Here is a 21,500-nt window from a genome sequence, read left to right on the forward strand (position 1 = left end):
TCCCTTCCTCTCTTCAGGCATACTGCCAATGAACATCTTTCCTTTATATTCAGCTCCCTAGAGATAGCACAGTCTCAAGCATAATTTTTGCTGAGATGTGTTCAGGCTTGCAAGTAGAATGCCTGCTCCTGTATGAAGGTAGAAGAGGCCCTTCACATGGTGCTGTGTTCACCCAAGCATGCATGTAATCTCTCATTCTCATACACGTGCAGTCTGCTGTGTTCCATGCATGTGTTGTAACAAAAAATTTAAATCTTTCTTCCCATCCTGCTTAATATGCAAATGTGGATAGCACATCAAGATTGGAAATAAATGTAGCAGAATGACTTCAGTCAACCTGAAATGTCGAATGACTCATTCACACCCTTTGCACAGTGTTCCCTCTTTGCCACATGCAGTCTATTGAGTAGTCTGAAGGCTGTGTGGCTCCCTGCTGCAGAGCAGCAATTGATTACTTGCTCACTAAAGGACTGGGACCACGTTTATTTTTGCAGGAGGTACAAGGGTATGCAGAGAGGTTCCAATGAACCTCCTTGCCATGACAGTGTGCTGTGGGAAGGGGAAATGTAGGATGTCACACTTGATCTTCCTATAAAGAACTTTTTGTGCTTAATTAAGTTTTAGCCTAAATGTTAGTTCAGTAACCAATATTCTTACATTGTGGTATGACCCATTTTTATTCCAGATAATAAGAACCCATTCCAATCTGATATCATTTAGTTTTGCATTAAGATAAACAACAATTAGTTGCACCTAATTCAGGGTAAAACATGTCTACATGTTAAATCATTCAGAAACTGCCGCTGCACTTTAATTTCAAAGGTATAATAATCCAAGTGAACTAAAAAAATGTATTGACAAACATGAAATATGTTCCACACTTCTACTTAAAATGGTACAATCACTGTGCAGAGAAACCCCAGGAATAGTAACAAGCTGGCATTCACACATCTTATAATGAGAAGAAAAGTTGGATTGACTATTGCAGTTGCATCTTTATATGTATGAATTATTGTAATTGATTTCTTTTAAAACCCTTTTAGAATCATCCCCTAATGCAGATGCAAATGGCCTGACTTTAATTTATAGAAAGGTTAGCACTCACACCTTGTAAAAGAGGTTCTGTGTTTAAATGGAAGTTGAGCTGTGAAGACCCATTAAGCAGAAAAAATATAGTTAAGACAACAAAGAAGCTCCAAAGGTAAATTTGCAAGTGGGGCCATTATGCAGTGAAGATATCACAACTGTGCTCGTTATACCACAACGCAGATTCCACCAGCAGCATTTCTGTTTCTCTGTCCTTACCTAAATGAGAGGCTTTGTATGTGTATCAGTTTGTCAGTTCTTCTCAGAACAAAGGTGGCTGAGCTGCAATTATGTGCAACATGTCCAGGATAAGAGGACCATGAAAACCAAGCAGTTAGGTTCCCCATGTTTGTGTTTACAATGTCATAACTAAATGTATGTTGATCGAAACTCTAGTATTTCATTATTTCATAAAAGCACAAGAGGAGAGAAAAAAATATACAAAGCAAAAGAGGCAAAGCAAATTTCACTCCACAATTTTTGCAGTCAGATGAAATTTTGTATTTTGTTCAAAAATGGGTTTATGTTTAAAAGGACAAAGAAACTTTACTTTTTCTTACTGACCTAACTGTAGTTTTACTTTTGTGCAAATCATATCTGTTGCAACAGAATCACACTATTTAATTTTAGTACAAGAGTTCCAGATTTTGCACAGTTATCTGTGATGGCAGGACTAATCTTACACATACACACACACGAGGGGAAAAAAAAAAAAAACAAAAACCAAAACCCCGCAGTTTAATCACTGATCTTGCTCTTCTTCCCATTTTGCACAATTTTTTATCAGCTGGTCTTATCAAAGAAACATGCAATAGGTTATTGGAAACACATATTTTGTACCCAGCTGTATATACTAGCAGATTTTCATAGCAATTTGTTCCCATATCCTACTCAAATGTATTGTTCCAATACAGAGTCCAATATAAGATTAAAAATTATTTTTACTAGATTGGATTAATCCCTTAATGGAATGAATTCTGTAGGCTGTGCTATGCCCAGAAATAAAGGCATTATATCTTTTGCATCTTCCATCTTTCACATAGAAAAAAGGAGTTTCATAAATGCTGTGGAAATGAGCCAATGACATAAGGTGAACTTGCTCCTATTTTAGCACAAATATTTACAGTTTTTTCCCTAGATTTCCATTTCACATTGCAAAGTTCTTGATTGGTCCTGGACAAAGGGAATTTAACATTCATGTGCACATCCAGTGTGTATTCATATGCAGACCTGCATGAAGACCAGAATTCCTCAGCTCTTAGTTACAGGGCAAGAGCTCAGATTTACAGATCAGCATGCTGGAAACTATGTTTTCTGGAACTCTCTCTTTGACAGTCACAGTTAGAAATAATTAAATCTTGAGTATTATTTCCCATATTTTGAAACCCAAATACAAGGAAAGCACCTTGGAATATCTGTATCTAATTGTAGGTGGGTTTTGTTGCCTGTTGGTTGGTTGTTTTTAATCAGATCTCATAGTGTCAGATTCTTGTTTCTGTTTTTACTCTTTTGCTTTGGAAGTGACTTTTGAAAAGTCCTCCCTGATAGCATAAATGTGTGAAATACATCATCACTCTTCATCCCAGTCTCTTCTATGATCGATTTGAGAAATATAATTCTCCGTCTGACTTGCAGCCAGCAGAATTCCCCAGAGCTGGTCACAGCTTGTGTGATTCAGAGAAGCTTTGAAGGCAGTTGAAATTATACCAAAGACCAGTTTTAGGATAAGTAGTCACAGGATTTCACAGAGCCCAGGCATGGCCTGATGCCCACTTGATCCCTCTTGACTGCAGTCTTTTACTGGAAGTAGATCTCAGAGGATGAAGATTTAAAAGGGCTGCAGCCACATAAAAGCAGGTGTATGTACATGTGCATAGATACCTGAACAAATTCAGAGGTGTGCATTTTGCTCTTTTTCTGCCCTATATCCATTTATCCTTCAATGAACCCTCAACATTAGAGCAAATATGCTGCACACAGGCAGTTCATTGGTATATTGATATGGTGTATTGATCACAGTGGTCTGTTGCAACCCTGAATTTTATGAATTCATTAAGTGCAAGCTCCACCTGTACACAGAAGTGGATCCCTTGCTTACACACAAGCACAGTGGGAGAAGGGTTGGTGGGAACAGGGTTGGTTTTTCTGAAGAGGGTGGGTTTTCTGATAACCACACACTTGCAGTGCACCATATATCAGTCAGTGCTGAAGTTTACCAAGAAAAGATGAGAAAAATTGAGAGGCAGTTAGCAAGATAAGGTATGAGGAGATTTAAAAGAAAGTAGCATAGAAGGAAGTGGCTACATTTTTCATGCTTTAGTTGTTTGTCTGGAGGGCTTGAGAAGGAGCTGCTCAACAGTTGTGCTAAAAGATTCAAAGCAACTTCCCATCAGGCAGCATTCCTCAAGTGTCTGCTCTCAAGGAGCAGTCAGGGAAAATTCATTCTGTAGGAAGGAGTTAATGGGGCTGCATTACCGACCCCTTATTGCTCTGTCTGATAGAGAGACAGCAGGTTCACTTTGGCAACTCCAGAGCCCTGATCAGTTCAGATTAGTGGCCCATCATCTGTCTGCCTTAATCAGGCATGTTTAGATATATTAATCATGATTAAAGGAGTGTAGTGCAGGGAGGGGGAAGAAAGAAAGAGTGAGATTACTCTTCTCTAGCTTCAAATGGAAGCTTTGCAAATCCCACTGAGTCAAAAGGTGCTCATCAAAGGAAAATTTAAATCCTGGAAAGGAGTGTTTTGTTGAACACTCCAGCACTGGATTCAAATCACTGAAGAAGAACCTCTTTTTCTTTCTCTCCCTTCTTTTCTCCATCTGCTGTCTTTACATGCAGCAAAGAAGAAAATCAGCAGCTCATGCAACCCACATTGATTCGGCTTGATATCCCCTGCTTAGCTTACCTGTAGCTCAAATTTTAAGTGCTATTTCAAAATTAGCCATCATTGTAATAGCTGAGACCTCTGAGTCCTGTGTTCTTGTCATGTTTATTTTTGAGGATGCACAGAGTACCATTGAAACTATGTCCCAATTCTAGGACTTACTTTGATACTTGTTAGTGTCCAGAAGGGATGGTAATAAATTGTAAAGGCTGGGAAGAAGTTCTTTTTTTTGATCAGCAGCAGTGCTTCTGCAGTTTAAGATTAGAACACTGTTAGAACACTAATATATAATTAGTATTATATAGTGAGATGTGCCAAATTTGCTGCTGTTGTAACTTTAGTATAGTTCACAGATGATGATGGAGATCAACTGATTAACACTTAAGAGTCTCTGAAAGAGACCAGCAAAGAGAAGAAAGTTTTGGCTCCCAAGAGACCAGAAAGGAGAAGAAAGTTTTCTTAGACCTCCCTCTATGGTAAGGAAGATCAGAAACTAGTCCTGCTGATAGAAGGCTACAGAGCAGAGGTCAGGCTACAGGATCTATGGTCTTTTGCCCTGAGTAACTGGGCCCTTTTTTGCTCTTAGATGAGATAAATGTAGAACAGGCTTGGAAAATGTGCTGTTATGACGAACGTATTCTGTTTGTCTTGTTTTGTGGTCTCCAGCCTTCTTTGGGCCTGCAGTTTTATCTAGATTTCCAAGTGAATAGTACAAATTTCTATGTGGTGAACAGAGACCTCCTTGACAGTGAGCTGGATCTTCTTTGGTCCCAACAACCAATCCTTGAAACCCAGTTCATGGGCCCAGACTGGAAACTCTGACATGGAACACTATAGAACACAGCAGGCTTGCTTTGGCTGTGTGTGCTCAGTGCAGCTGGCAACACAGGAGCTGTAAGGCAGCTCTTCCTGTCTGGGCTCTTGGGCAGCAGTGCAGCAGTTAAAGAAAATCTGTGGAAATCCAGAAAAATTATTTGGTAGTGGAAAAAAATAAGTCAAACTTCCCTTTCTCTGCTGTAATCTACTCCTTCCTCCTCTGGTACTCCAGTCGGCTCTGTGACAGTTCAGGTCTCGTGGTCTTGTAATTGCTGTCGAAATTATAATCTTGGTATGTCACAAGACTGGCTCGGTGTAATCACTGTACAAATGCAGGAGGCAGAGAACCTGACTGCTTAGAATAAAGAAGCTGCTAGAGAGACACTAATAATTCAGTAGCAGGAATTATGGAGTAGGGGACGTAGAACAAAAAGTTGGCAGGTTTGAAAGGATTTAATGAAAATATTAAATATCAACAAGTTTGCCAGTACTTCTTTAGAATAGGAAAGTAGAGGATCTTAGCCATAAACTTCCAAAGAAAAATCTCTCAGAAGTGCAGAGATGCTCCTCAGCGGAAATACTAGGGGGTATCTTTGGAGATCAATTCGCAGAATGATGGGAAATGTTGTATTAATTAAGCAGCAAATTAACACTGATGTTCAGGATTAAAACCACATCTCCTTGCAATAAATGGATGGGACCAGGCAGTGAAGTTGTATCCTCTCTTGGTGGATACACAACCACAGAATTAGAGCAGTACTCTTACATAAGGGTAAAGCTTATTCCTGTAAAAGAATTGGCTTCACACCTTTAATTGAAATAATTGTACCACTTGCGAAGGCACAGTAGGCTGTAGGCACATCAGCTAAACTGAATGTTGTTTGTGAGGGTGATGGTGACAAGATCAGCTTTGCAACTGATGCTGATGACTGAGTTTTTTGAAAATCCTGGGAAGTGATCAAAGAGGACTGTTGCAGGTGAGCAACAAGACACAGAGCTTTCAAGACAATTTTTGCTAACAGGAAGCACAGCAAATTGGGAAAGAGCTCTTCCCAGATCAGTTCATGGAGCTCTGCAGGGAAGCTTTTATAGCACTGCCACTTCTGTGCACTCAGTCCAGGAAAAAATAACTGCCTGCTAATGACCTGTCACTGTGGACAGCCCGACCAGCTGTTTGCAGAGAGCAAAGCTGGGAGAGGATGAATTGCTCTGAGTGCAGCATATCTGAATGTGGGAACAGGAATAGATGGGAGGCTGGGAACGACTAGACAGCTTCCATTCATAACGTTCAGCTTTATGTGGATTTACAGTCCTGATGCTCCCAATTCCACAGATGCTGGGTTATCACTTACAATTACTTACAACAATTGAAATCTCCCTTGTTTCCACACTTTGACTTCTGTTTCCCTTGTTGATGGTGTTACTTTCTGGAGGGGGAAGCAGTTTATCTTGAGGGTAACAAAACCTGGCCACTTAATTCTTTGAGTATTATCAACTCAATTCAGAGTAGACAAACTATTTGATGAATATGTTTTGTTGGAAATTACCTTTTTTCCTTTTTCTTTGCTTTTTCTTTTCCCTTTGGTTTTCTTTCTGGCTGCCCACATGCTTCCCAGATGAAACTAAAGTGATACTAAAGCTTCACTTTAGAAACTAAAGTGAATAAAATGTCTTGGAAAAAGATTCTTCTCTTGAAAATTTCAGGCCAGCAAGAAATCACTAAGATTTTTGTGAGACAGTGTGTTCTTAGGCAGTTTTCAGACATGTTTGCAGACACATCTGTTTTGGGTCACTCACCTAAGTGCAAAAGCAGGTGTAAGTTTTTCTGCATTAAGCTTTTTAAATCCAGGTCTTCTCAGACTGTATAATAGCTATGGTTTGACCATCCTGTCTGGATTGTGTCAGTAGCAGATAATGACAAAGAAGTCGGCAGCAAGTAGCTGTGGAATAACCAGTCTGCCTGGGCTGGGTTTAACCCAGTTTTCTAATAGAGATTGGCTAAAACACGGCTGGATGGAGTCTGATGTCCTTCTCATTAGGTTTGTTTCCATTACTTATGGCTGAAGTATCTGGATATTTCTTCATATTTCTCAGCATAGTTGTGATGGATGTATTCTGCAAGGTGAAGAGGTTAATGTGTTACCATAAATGCGACAGAGGAGGAATATATAGAAATGGAGAAGAAAGAAAGGAGAGTTATTCCCCATTCTATCCTATTTCCTATCCTTTCTCAGTGTTGGGAGCTTGCCAGTATTGAGTGTTTTGTTTATAGTCTAGAAAGCCACATCTCTTATGCCTTGACATTTAATAGATTTAATCTTATAATGCAATAGTTCTGGATACATAACAGGAATCCATGCAGTGTTTTGTGACATTGTCAGGCAGAAAGCATGAGTGACAAGTCACCAGCAGCGTTCTTGCTGGGGGGCCCATTAGATCACATCATGGTAGAAAATAGAGAAATTAGGTCGTTCCAGTGTGTAACGTAATGCAATCTGTCATGCCATTCACACACCACGAAAAAGCACAGAGCTTAAACCTAAGAAGACCATGAGAACTGGTGTCCCACCTTCCTGTACAGAAATATATATTTCTCATGTACTGATAGCCACACTTTTCACAACATGGCAAGAGTTCACTGCTGTACTCTTCCTTTAGCCCCCTGCCTGATGAACCTGTATATTTTTTATATATTCAAGATTATCCCATTCAGAGGGAGTTATCATTATGTCTATCCCTGACTGGTCTGAGTGCTTCATAATTTTCACACTCACAGACATTCCAGATTACTACCTCCCCAGAAGGCTCTGTGTGTGGGGGGACTACCACCTACCAGCCAGCTGCTGGACCAGTCCTCTTGGACTAGCACGTTGTGGTGGTTTTTGGTGAAGAGCCACAGCTCCTAAGGATTAATTGGGTCAGGTAAAAGTTACTCACAACCCATGATGCTGCACCCAGCAACAGCTGCTTGGGGAAGGAGAGTGAGAAATGTCACAGTCTCTTTCCCTATGGCCTCCCAGATTCTGACACTCTTGGAATGAACTCCTAGTGCTTATGTTATGGGAAATTATGGATAAAGCTTTCTGTTTACCTTGTCTATGATTGCCATTATTTCCGATGTTGTTTTGCATTTATCCCTCTGACACCTTTTTTTAAGGGTGAAAGATCCCAGTCTTTGATTTGGTCCTTCCTTGTCCAGAAACTTCTCATTCCCTTTGTCATCTTTAGTTGATTTCTATCTGCTATTTCTAATGCTACTGTCTCTGTTTGAGATGGAGAGATGAGAACCAGATGCTGTGTTCAAGTGACAAATATTCAAGAAGGTGCCCCAGGGATTTGTACAGTGGACTCATGTTGCCTTCTGGTTTGTTTTGGTCACTTTCCAGATGCTTCCTAATCTGCCTTTTTGACTTCCACTCAGCTGACCCTTTGATAGAACTCAAAGAGCATCTCAAAGGTGTCTTTCCCGAGTGGTAATTGCTAATTTAATCTCATTGCTGTGTTCATGTAAGTTAGGTTTGTTTTGTCCCATGTCCATTGCTTTTGTAGTGATCAGCACTGAGATTCATCTTGCACTTCAACAATATTTTTAAAACCATCTGCAAGGCTTTGTGATCAGCTTTAATTTGTATTACCCTGGATTTTTCTCATCAGTAAGTTTTGTCACTTCATGTTTTCCAGATCATTTATTAATCTTTTGAATAGCACATTCAAATTGTTTCATAACTTTTAATCAGTTGTTAATCATCTATAGGACCTTCCCTCCTATTCTTTGAGAACTTAGGAGGCTTTTTAAAGACTCTTTGGTAAGAGACTTTATCAAAAATTATGTGGAAATGCAAATTTTATATCAAGTGATCACCTATATCCACATTTTCATCAGCTCTTTCAGAGAACTCAGATTTGTGCCATATGACTTCCTTCTACAAAAGCTGTGCGAGGAGGAATTAGTATGTTGTTTCTCTCTTAGGGCCAGTAATTCATTTCATCATTAATCTTTCAATCCTTTTCAGGCACACAGAAGTCACACCAACACCTTGCATCCCCTCAAAACACATCTCAAACACTGGCATTGCGTTTGCTGCTTTTTCCTAGTACCACAGCTTAGTTAAGTCTGGCATTGTAAACCACAGTTTGATTGCTCATCCTTCACTATTTCATGTTCAGTTTGAATTTCAGTCAACATTTCTAAAATATCAAATCCTTCGATTTACCCTTATTCATTTACTGGTTTTTCCTAAAACCTTTTATTCCAGTTCTTCATCTTGAAATAGCTCTCCTGGCTTTCCTCTGCAAAGAAAACTCCAGTGTGGGGACCTCCTTCTATCCCTATGGGAGATGCATGGATGCAGAAAATTCATTTAGCTTTTGCGCTTCATCCTTATCTTCTTTGAGCATTCTTTTTACATTTCAATCATCTGTCAGCCCTACAGACACACTCTGGCAGGCTTCCTGTTTCTGTTGTCTTTGAAAATTATTTTATTGCATGTTTTTATGTCTTTAGCTACTTGTTCCTCAAGATATGCTTTTCAACAGACTTACGGTTTCTCAGTTAACTTAGCAGATCTGTGCTCATTTCTGTTCTCCTTATTTGGGTAGAACTTGCACTTTTTGAGGGACCCTCCTTTCTTCATCTGTTAAACCGCCCTGGGCTGGAGCAGCAGCCAGGGGCAGCTCCTTTTGAACCGGCACCACCATTTTAAATATGCGGGGTACCAAATATTTCTGCCATGAAGGACTGGCAACTGCCCATGCCGGCTCTGTCCCATGCCAGGCACGGCTGTGTCCTGTGTCCCCACGGCCACCCCGGGCAGTCGCTGTCCCCTGGCACGTGGGCCGGTGCCGGTGTGTGACATGGCGCTGAGGGAGGGGCCGGGGCTCAGGCTCTGGGCCGGGCCTCTGTGGCCCCGCAGCCGCTGCTAGGAGCCAGGGAGGGGAGCGCGGCGAGGGACGGGGTGGCCACGGCTCCGGGACCCAGGGGAGCGCCTGGCACCAGGTAAAGGGAGCAAGGCTTGGAAGGAAAGGTGAAGGACTGCGCAGTAGGGGCAGAGCGGGGGATCCCAAGGCCGTCTTGTTTATCAGCTTTCTTGTGCAGGACAAATGCCTCTGCCACATCTGAGGGAGGCAAACAGAAGGAGGTGTTTCCCCACCACCCCAGTCCCCCCACACCAACCCTTCCAGCACAGCAAAGATTTGGGATTTTATACTGTCGCAGTTTCATGCTGTGATATCATACCTGGTACTGTATCAGGTGCTCCTCTCTCTGAGCCTGTTGTTGCAGCAGCTTCCCATGTTGCTGCACAACTCTACTCTGACTCGATGGGAAGGAGCACAGAAGACCTGGGTTCCCTAGGGAAATTAAGCCCCATCCTTGTTTGGGGCATTTCTTACCAACTGCTGTTGGTTATAGAGTCCTGAAAGTTTGTTTGTTCTCTGAATCCAGTTCCTAGGAGGCTTATTTTGTTTGCACATAGGCTCAGCCAAAATGCTGTGCCTTGTTCTGTGTGGCAGAATAGCCAAGACTTAAATGCATCATTTCTGAGTGTTTTAGTGACTTGTTCTCCCTTATAAATTTTACTCTCTTATCACTGACAGTCAGTGAAGCTGCACCGTTAACTCAGTAGCAAGAGGTTTGTGTTTTTGGAGCTAAATATTCCCATGCCATTTGTATGTGGCTTAGCTGGTGAAAACAAAGCTGTTATCTGCAACAGCTCTTTTAGATTGCAGGTCCCTTCTCCATTGTTTCTGCTGAAATGTCATGTGGAGTTCCTGTGCAGATGCTCAGGCTTGAATCCTGTCCCCGGTTGTTCATCAGTCCAGCACGTTGCTCTTGCAGAGCCGAACAAAGACATGGCAGCTCGTGTTTATATCTTGGTGCAAAACCTCACTGGATGAAGCTTCAGAATGGAGATGTGTGCAGTTTTTTATGCTACAGGCATACAAATAGAAACTTTTTGCATATGGTTCCTTTAAGTGAATGCATTGTTGTAATTTTGCTCTCTTTCTGATGTAAGTAGGTGAAATTGGGAAAGGCTGAGGCTGGGCAGTCCCCAAGTGATGAACTCTTCATAGGTGGTGACCTTCCCTGGCATTGTTACTGCTGAATTTGGAACCAACATGGTGTAGGGTAACGGTGTTAAACTCTCTGGGACTCCTCTGTCAGGCTGTATTGCTTGCTGACATGTTTTAGGCCTTGGCACTTTCCATCAACAGAGACACTGATGTTCTTGCTCAGGGAATGGCATTCCGCCAAACGAAAATGCCTACCTTGTGCTGTGAAAGCCATGCTGCTTTTCACTTTTCATTTTGTGGACCTTCTGTTGCACCAGCCCCACAGAACTGCTGTAGCCTTATGCCTCTTGAATCCACCCTGTTACAAAGGTGAACCACAGAGAAAATTCACCTGCATGCAGAAAGCCAGCACAAAATGAAAGGCGCTGGTCAGCTCACGGTTGGAACTGAAAAATCCCTCTTTGAACATTGCATATCTTTCATGCTAAACTCTCTACAAAGGTGATTTTCACAGAGAACATTATGCACAGTCTAAAACCGTCCTTGGCGATCAAAAGGGTAAAGGAGTTGCACCACGCAGTTAAAAGCAGAATTTGGGATAAAAAGTGCTTGAGAAATGGAAGTTATGATAACAGTGAAGAATTTCCTGTCTGTCTGTGTTGTGGGGTGGTGCTGGGAGTCACAGGCATGCAGAGAGGGAAAGAATGGGCTCCAGGCAGGGGAGTTCTCATGAGGGCCCAGCACTGCCCCATGTGGAGTGGGGGGATTCTCAAGTTACACATGGAGGGAGGAACAGGATCAGAAAAACAGAACTGGTTTGAAGTTCAGGTGCTGAAAAGTGGTAGGCTGGAGTTCAAAGACAGGATTATTGGCTAGTGTTGCTTTAGTAGCTGGTGGAGGAAGAGCTTAAGGCCAGAGCATTACTGCATTGCTGATTTATCTACACAGCCAACACTGTGGATGCTGTTTGAGCCACTTCTAAATCCAGCCGCTGGCAATGAAAGGCATATTTAATCCATGTGTTAGATTGTTTGAAGAGGTATCTCTCTCCTGGTCTCTCCCTGAGGCTGGGATTGCTGAAATTGGAAGGGAAGTGAGAGGAAGGATTTTAACTGTTTCACAAACTCTTCTCCTTCAGAGGGGGCCACATTCCAATAGCACCTTTAACATTTGGGTTATTGAAAAAATTAAAGTTTTCCTACTCTCTTGCCCCTGTAGAGGGAACCCCCACTACTACTTCTGTATCTAAGGGATATGATCAAAGACAGGATTTGTATTTAAATAGTTTGCATTTAAATTGTTTTTAAGTGTGTTCTTTTCCTCAAGCTGGGATTAATGGTCTGCACTTAGGAGTTCCAGGATCCACCTGCACTGTTGGCTCTGATCTCTCTGCAGCAGCCACCACTGCAAGATAAAACACCGAAAAACAACTCTTACTAAAGTAATTTTCCTTTTGTCTTTTTCTTCAATTGTCTTCCATGAAAGAGTAGAATTGTTTAGCCAGTTCCCTTAAGGGTTAATTCCCCTCCAGTTTAATACCCCTCTGCTCTGTTAGCACACAACGGGCTGACACTGCCTGTTGAGGGTTACAGGCTGAAGGTCCTAAAATATCTATGCAGGAATAGAGGACAGTTCTCAGATCAGGCCCGAGCTGCACCTGCAGGGTAACACCAATGTCTTGGAATAAGAATAAGACAGAGGGTGACCCTAATCTGCAAAAGGTATCAGAAGTAAGAATTAAAGAGCATTAGTAGGTCAACAGGGAGAATAGGAGATGAAAGTGTTTGGAACAGGGGGAAAGCTGAAGCCTGAGAATAAAGCACCCATGTGCCTTAGGGTGTCGGGGTTCAGCACTGCTGTGTGTTGGAAGCCCAAGGCAGCAGGTTGGAATAGCAGGCACAGGGCAGATCTCAGCTGAGCTGTGTACCCAGACCTACCTGGGAGGCCCTGGCACTGAAGCAACCCCAATTGCTCTAGAACAGATCCATGCTGAATAAGCAGAGCTCTCTGTGGACTGCCAAAAAATTTGCCTTGGTGCTTCATAGCTCTCATCAGTCACCTGGATATAAATTCCTACCTATAAGCAGCAAAAAAGAGAGTGCTAACAGAGTCCACTAGGAAGCATATAATCAGGGGGGTTTTTTTGTTAGAAGTGATTGTAACAAATATCAGAACTAATATCCAGTGATGTTATGGCCCCTCTTGTGAATCACTTTATTCAGGGATCTTTAGTCAAGTGCAAAGGGACTCTGCAAGCAGGAAATAGACAATTTAGCCAATAAATAACTGCTGTATACAGTTAACACACACAGAACCCAGGTAGGATTCAATGAAATATTAGGCTACACGTTAGCATACTCCTCACCTGTGTAAAGGCAGCCAAAGATTCTTTGCAGGTATCAATCAGAAATGAAGAGTCACCCTCCATGGTTGCCATCTGCCACCAGCTAGGTCAGGACTGATGGCACTGACAGCTCAACTCAGTGACCCAAATGATTCATGGCAGGTACTCAGCTAGACTGACTATCACAACTAAACTATGGTTTCGTTTTTCCTCTGAGATTTCATATCTTCCCATGTTGGTGGTTTTCCTCTGGAATCCCTGGGCTGATGCTGATGCAGTCCTAGAGCTTTTGCCCTGCAGGCTTTCTCCAGCTCCTTCTCAGCAGTTTAAGTTGAGCTGTATCAGAGCAGGGCCCTGGATCCTGGTTACACATATAGTTAAATCCCTGGGTTGTGTGTCACAGGAGGAACATTACAGCATGTATTGCTGAGAAGGAAGGCTACAGCAGCCTTTTGATTTTGAAGTGGCAAAATTCTGGAGCTTGCTCAGTATCAACACTTTATATTTTGGGGATCTTGTGTCAGTTCTAATCAATAAGAAATATCTAACCCTAATTAGGGTTATTAATTTGTTTCTACAGTGTCTTTCTAGAGCTTTCTGGTTAAGAATGTTTTTGGATCAGGCAAGCTGGCACTTCCTCTCAAGCCATATAGACTGTTGTGAGAATTGAGATTATGCAGTGGAACCTGTAGCTTCAAGATCTTTGTTTCCAGACAAACCTAGCTTAAAAATTATAAAAATTACTTCTATATCGCAGCTGTCTGATGGTCTTCAGAAGCTGTGCTGCAAGTGCATCTGCCAGCAGTGCAGTTGCTTAAGGTGGCACTGCCTGGCTATTTCTTGGCTTGTCACTGGCAGCCTCGCCACTGGGCTGTGGGGTACATGACCCAGCCATGGGAAATTGGTAACTCTTGATTATAAAAATGGTCCTGCTGGGGTACATCCGAGTTACATGGGCAGGAAGTGGTGAAGGAGCAAAGCCCATCTTGCCACTTCCCCTGCCACACTGCTCTGGTGCTGAAAAGCAGGCTTTGGTTTGCAGGCTGTCTGATATGTTTTGGGCTCTTGGGTTACCAACACTGAGATAGGCTAACTCTCTGCCAGCTTCAAAATAGGGAATGCAGCCTTTCTGCAAACAGTGTTTTCCTACCTGAAAGTTGTGGTCACCCATGTTAAACCATCACAAAGAAAAGACTCTTTCAACCTTCCATATTGTGGCCCGTATCCAAGAAAAAGTATATATATTTATTGCAGCCCTGTTTGTTTTGTCAGCAATGTGACTCACTCTTGAGGCAAAGAGTAAGTCATTGCAGGAGACAAATGCATTTTTCTATTGCAGGACAGAGTCACTTGCTTTATTGGAAGCTGTGACAGAGTTGGTCTGTACATGTTTCTCCCATGAGGTTGCTCTAGAGAAAGAGATCTGTCAGAATAAGCATCCACTCTTGGTTATTTGTACTTCTGACTTCAGCTAATTACAGCTCAGCCATGCTCTCTCTTCTACCTGCTAATGTCTTTGCATGTCTAGTAACTAATGGCTGCCCGTAGGTGGTGAGTGCTTCTCCAAAGCACTGCCTGTCAGCTTTCCAGAGGCTGGGCTCCACAATCCCAGTAGCTCATAGGTGCTGACAAGTATCTGACATCACCTCTTCCAGCTCTGCTCTGCCCCCAAGACACAGCATGGAAGCCATTGCCAAGTTTGATTTCACTGCTTCTGGAGAAGACGAGTTGAGCTTCCAGGCTGGGGATATGTTGAAGGTAAGTACAGTCCCCAGCTTGACTAAGCAGCTTTTCTGAGACCGCTTCCAGTTCTTTCTTGTGCTTCCCTTTGCCTTGACCAAACAGATGGAGGCACATCTATAAACTAGGATACAAATGCAGGATACTCCTCTCCCATAGGGTTTGCAATAGGACAACAATTCTGAGGTTACTTGAGTCTGTGTCCACTTTTCTTGATTTTATGTCCGTGAACTGTGGATTTAGTTGCCCTGCAGTCCTCTGGTAGTCAGCAGGGAAGGGTATGTACCTTTGTTGGGGCACAGATCAAGATCTTTGGTGACAGATTTTGAGGGTCCTGTCTGTTTTCATTAACCAGTTAAACCATCCACAGTGACTACATTATGCTGATTATGTCTAAACACAGGCAGGATCAGTTCTGTCCAGAAGGATTGCTGTCTTCCTTATTTCCAGCTGTTGAACTGTTTAAAAGATAACTCTCATCCATTCTAGAATTTATATCTAACTTTTTACTGTAAGTAATTATTGTTAGATGCTGCAGGGATCTTAGGCAATTGCAAATAGAAGAGGAGAATTCCACGAGACAGACTCTTACACACATAGTGGAATAGTTTAAGAGGTCCTGGTCTAATAACATTATATACACCCTTGCAGGAATTTCACAGTGGGGCAATGGCAGAAGTAGAGTTGGTCATCCACAATACAGAGCTTCTGGAAGTCTCTTTGAAGTTGATTTGTATGTGTTATGATAGAAAGTTCTTGTTAACGTTACCAAAGTCCCACAGATGAAGCCACTTGAAGTTTCACCCTAATTATGTATCCACTTCTCAGCCCTAGATGTTCTGTTTCCATTGAAAAGGCCTGAGTATTACTCCTCCCTAAGGCCTTAGCTCCTTTACTGTCCAAAGGGATGATGTACAACCATAGGATGTGCAACCCTGTTTGGCAAGGAGCCTTTGCTACTCCTCTGTGCAGTCACAGATATTCCAGCTAATAATCAGATATTGAGTCTCAGCTTTGCCTCTTCCATCACCACCATTTGTTATTTTATTGGCCTTTTAATTCTTGGCACTTCAACAAAGTTGATAGCATCCAGAGCTCATTAGTACCAAATCTTTCCAAAGAGCTGTGAGAAGGTTCTAGAGAAATCACTGCGTCTCTTCAGCACAGATGAACACTCTTATTCTTCCCCACTCAGTCCCTACTATCACATGACCCTTACTGATGCCTTTTTTCTCAGGAGACTTCCATCAAGTCCCTGCTGGGGTGATGGTGTTGGCCAGATCACTTTTCCTTCTGTTCCTCAGTTCCCCTTCTTGTAAAATCATTATAAGTCAGAACTACTTTCAAAGTATGCTGGAATCCTCTGATAAAAAGTGTCAACACTACACTCCAGTTTTATTATTATTGGTTGTCAGAGAGAATTCACTACCAGAAAAATCAAACTCCTTCTTGTTTCAATGTCATTGGGGTAAACAAAACACCACCTTAGCCACCAAGTCGTAGTAGCAGTAAATCAGCCTGAGTAACAACTCTGTTCTGGCATAGGCACACACACATTCCTACCCCATCATGAGCCCCCTCATGCTGCCTGCAACAACCTGCTGATATATGAAGGAGATAAGGTGAAATATTGATGTAGAGATTACAAAACAGGAAACAGGAGGCCCTCAACCAGTAGTGACAGGAGGAAATCCACCCTCTTACCCCCCCCTACATCCTTCTCTGAGAGGATGACACACTGAGAGAAACCTGCCAGCTCTGCAGTGGCAAACAGCTGGTGGGTCGTTCTGGAAACCTCACTTCCAACAGAGCAGGGCCCAGGCATGAGCAGGAAGTAGCCATCATCCCCTGTGTTTGGCCACAGCAGTGAAAAAAGATCCTCAACCCAGCACCCAGGCATGAGGACAGCAGTGACTATACAAGTAGGGAATTCCACAGCTTTCTATTCCTTAACTATTCTGAATCCTGCCTACGTGGCAGGGAAGGCAATGAAGAATTTGCTCCAGAGACAGTAACATCCTGTTGGCAATACAAAGCAGTTAAAATGTGCCTTAGGCTCCCAAAACCATGAGACTGGCTCACAAAGTAAGTATTATTACTGTTAACAATAGATTTTAAATTAAGTCATTTCCACTGGCTTTTTCCTTTTAAAACTGTCATGGCTCATGCTTTTAGGTTCCTCTCCAAAACCAGAAAGAGCAGGAACATGGTCTATTTCATACAGCAGAATCCTGTCCCAGGAGCTGGAATGTCAAACAGCAAAGACCACAACATCTGCAGTAAAATCCCACTGTGTTTGTATTCCTGTCCTCTCTCCTCCAGCTTAGAGCTGTATCTTGGGCCATCAGCCAGGCTGTCATGAATTTGGGCCCTCCCTGGTCAGCAGTGATGCTTCTAAGGACCATTACAGTTAACATTAATGTGAGCACACTTGAAGCTGCTCCAGTGTGTGATGTGGACTCACTTCCAGCTATCCTAGCTATCTTACAATCTCCTAAGTATCATAGTGTCTTGAAAACACTTTTTGCCTCCTTCTTTATCTACCTTGGCAAAGCTCAGGGCAGCTGATGACTTAACCCACTAAAGAATCTCTTGTGCCATGACGGGTGAGAGCACATGGTAACATCTGTGCCGCCATAACACACACAGACACAGCTGCATATCCCTCCATACCCATATGTCAGAGGAGTTTTCACAGATATTTTCTTCTTCCCTTGTGAATCTGAGATGCTACAGTACCAGCTACAAAAGGCAGCACAGAGAATAAATTAAACCCCTACTAAGTCTTTCAAAGCTGAATTTTCTCCATTTCACAGGCATCAGAGATACACAGACAGGCAGTCAGACAAAGGGGTAAAGTTAACAAGCCATCTCTCTAATTCTGCTTGGGCTTTTTTATTGCTTGCTTGCTCTGAAGTGGTCATCAGCCACTAACCTTGTTGCACCATGGGTGGGGAGCAGAGAACACGTACAATTTTATTTTATTCTTACAAGGCATTCTAGGTTTCTTCCTGAATCTTGGTTGCTTTTGCCTGTCTCAGGAGATGCATTTATTCCATCCATTTCTCCATTGCAGATTTTGAGCTCCCAGGAAGAGTGGTACAAGGCTGAGCTCAGAAGTCACGAGGGCTACGTTCCTAAGAACTTCATTGATTTCCATGTTCCCCCGTAAGTGTGACTGAAATGGTGTCACCACTATGGCACATTTCCACCGAGAGCACAGAGGAGAGGACAGGGGAAGTGCTGGGCACAACATCCTGCACTTTGGGGCTGGCAGTGATTGCCATAATGCTACACACGGTTCTGCCAGCACAGAGTATTTCTACCCCAAAGCATCCTCTGCTCTTTCAGAGCTAAATGGATCTGATGATCGCTGTCAGTCCCAAGTGACTCCTTTGTTGCTGCGCAGAGGGACCCTGGGATGTGGCAGGAATTGCATTTAGATGTCCTCAGAGAGAGGGAAATAGTCATGATGTGAAGTCTTGGGAGCAGAGACAGAGGCTAAGCACGAAAGGAAGAGCAAGAGATCTTTCTGAAAACGAATCATAAAAAAATTTCCTCCCCTTCGGCTCTTAAGGACACTGACTCCCTTTTCCCACCCTGCCGCCGCATTCCTGCCCCCCGAAGTGCCTGTGAGTTTCTGTCGGTGCACTAGAGGTCAGTGCAATGCTGTGACAGCTGGTGGTACTCTGGATCGGCAGAGTTGACAGACCAGCCGAGCCGCCCTGGTCTCTCTCACACACACAAACAGATCTGTCAGGGGACAGGCATACCTGCATTTCTCTCTTCCCGCTGAGGAGATGGAGCTGCACTTTCAGAGAGGACTGATGTGTGTTGGAATGCATGTTAAATGTGCTCTCCAACCCTATGCCATAAATATGACAGTGCATGGGATTCTTACAGCCTTTCAGTTAGCAGAAAAGCTCCCAGAAGCACCTCTCATTGTTCTCTTTTTTTCACAAGTGCTGCAGCATTTCAGGGGTGAGCAAGCAGAGCATGCACCAAGCCCAGTGCTTGTGGCTGTAACGCACTGCTGCCCTGAGCAGTCAGACTGGGAGCACACAGGGATTTTGAGGTTACAAATAAGTGCCTCTGTCCCCTTTGGAGGTGGCACTTAGTGGCCTTTTTGGACATAAGCCAACCTGCTTGGCTGAGCTGAAGGACATTATTCCTTTGCTGTGCAAATAAGGGCTTGTACTTTTGGGCCTCAGGGGGATGAGATCTTCCAGTCAGTTGTTCTTGTTCACTCTTTCACAGGGCTGTGCCATCACTCAGGAGCACTGGCAGCTTCTTTTTTCACACACATTTTTCTCATGTTGTTTTCTCTGTGCAAGAGCTGTGAAGAAATATTTCCACTTTGACACTTTTCTAAGTGTCAGGTCTGCAGTTTGAAGCAGTTCAGCCCAGATGACAGAACTAGACGTAGGAAAGAAAGTTGCCTCCTATTTTTGATGGATTGTTTTTGCCCGTCTTTTTTCTGATTAAGTAATCATTGAGATTGTTTATCAAGGGTTTCTGATTTTTCTTTGCTAATGATACATAGGTAAACTGTGATGATAATAGGGAACTCCAAAGCAGAAATGACAGACATTAGGAACTTAACAGTCCTTCATTTTAATGCAATACAGGCAATTATGTATTAGGAGAAGTCAAAGACTGCAGATTGTAAATCTTATAAGCTATGAGTGGACATATGCAAATGTATATTATTTTGTGTTTCTCTACAGAAAAATTCCTACTGACATCATATTCTTTTACTATTTATGGTGACTTTCTCATTATTAGTCCAGTGCCTTATGCTGTTTTTTGGTATGCCTGGCTAGATTTGTGTAAGTGTGCTTATGTATTCTGTGTTTCTGTGATTTTGTGATATTGCAACTCTTGCAGGAACCAATTTATTAATAGTAAAACTTTCATGTCTTGCTTCTACTAAAAATTTATGTGCGTTCCATGCAATATATCCATCACATCCCAGTAATTTTCAGTTTGCCAAAAAGCAATTTGATGTATATGTCTGAGAGTTATGTGTGTGTATATGTATACATATACATTTTTCATTTAAAATTTCTTTGACTAACACCTTATTGTACTGTGTCTGTAATTACAGTTTCAGCTAAGTGTTGCTTCTTAGCACACCAAAGCTTACATTGTTCTCTTTGCATGTACATGCTTTTACTACTCAAAGAAAATGGTCTGCATCCATCAAACTCCTGTACCTCAGCATATACGTGGCCACTGGGAGTAGCCATGTGGGCTCCTCTGGTCCTTTTGTTTTCTTCCCTCCACCCTGCTTATTCACGTTCTCCCTACACTCAGCTTTTTTATTCCTCACCTTAATTCCCATCCTTATTCACATCTCCATGATTTTTCCCACTTGACAGCTGGTTTGATGAGAAGATATCCCGGCACGAAGCAGAGAACCTCCTCATGAGCAAAGGAGTTGGCTGCTTCATCGTCCGAGCCAGTCAAAACTCTCAGGGTGACTTCTCCATCTCTGTCAGGTATCTGCTTTCAACAGCATATTCCTGCTTCCTTTCCTGTTTAATGGTGTCCCTAGCCTCCTCTCATTAGAATTCCTAATGTGATGTAGGCTCTTGAGAAGTTTGCAGGCTGCCAGTCACTGGTAGTGCTGCTGTGTTGTGAATGAGAACAAATTAGGCATCTGATTCCCAAATGTTTCTGCCTCTTTTCAAGTGACACAGTGAATGCCCCATTCCAAAGCTGCATCCCCTGGTGACCTCCTTCTCTGAAAGAGCTACAGCAAAGGGAAAGTCTCCCACTGTCCTTAACATGTGTCTTCCATTTGTTTTAATTCCCTTACAGCTCTGGTTACCAAATCCAAGAATTCAGCTACTACCTATGAAGAGATTACTATTACATTGTTAACTTTTTTTTCCCACAGGTCACTAAACAGCCATTGGACAAGGACTGGTTTTTCATTTCTTGCAGCCCAGCTACATTTCAGCGGCTTCCTGTAGCCTAGCACTTCTCAGTGCATTTCCTTCTAAGCAGAGCCTTTCAATGATGTTTGGTTTCCCAATTTTCAGTCAAATAGTTGATAACCAGTTTTAAATTAGAGTCATGATTAACAAGTCATGATTAGTCTTTTCCAAGTGGTATGTACCTGCTGATTCAGGCAGCTCAAAAAGTATCTAGGAGGAATGCAGGAAAACATTCTGGTTACATTTGCACCAATTAACACCAGCAAATCAAGTACAGTCAGGCTCTTTCTCTGGCCCTGAAGTCAAGCAGTGAGGCAGAGGTCAGATCTGTATGGCTGCACCCTCTTCACCCCACCAAACAGAAGAGCTGTATTCAAGCAGCTCCCTGTGAACAGCTCCTGGTCTGTTCTTTCTAACCATGGCCCAGCACTATCTAAGGGAGAGCTTTTCTATTTAAACCACAACCATGCTAACATTTCAGCAGCTTGGGGCTGTAGCAGTCAAGGATAGCATTCAGTCCCTGCCTGTCCCCATTTAGTCTATTTGTGCAGATGTAGCCTCTGAGAAGAGTGTTTTGAGTGCCTGGAGTTGCACAGAGCAAGGAGGTGGGTGCCAAAGCCAGATCACATCTGGTGCAAAGAGGAATTGTACACATCAGACAAGAGATGAGGGG

General features: G+C 42.7%; 1 protein-coding gene across 1 annotated transcript in view; it reads left to right on the top strand.

Annotated features, from left to right (window-relative positions):
- Positions 1-21,500, top strand: part of GRAP2 (GRB2 related adaptor protein 2) — a 39,672-nt gene that overhangs the window by 10,342 nt on the left and 7,830 nt on the right. The window contains exons 2-4 of the mRNA XM_058805562.1: positions 14,801-14,903; positions 17,962-18,053; positions 20,267-20,386. Coding sequence (XP_058661545.1) covers positions 14,826-14,903; positions 17,962-18,053; positions 20,267-20,386 — 290 coding nt within the window. The 5' untranslated portion in view covers positions 14,801-14,825. The remainder of the gene's footprint in view (positions 1-14,800; positions 14,904-17,961; positions 18,054-20,266; positions 20,387-21,500) is intronic.

Source organism: Ammospiza caudacuta, chromosome 5, assembly GCF_027887145.1.
Source record: "Ammospiza caudacuta isolate bAmmCau1 chromosome 5, bAmmCau1.pri, whole genome shotgun sequence".
NCBI lineage: Eukaryota > Metazoa > Chordata > Aves > Passeriformes > Passerellidae > Ammospiza > Ammospiza caudacuta.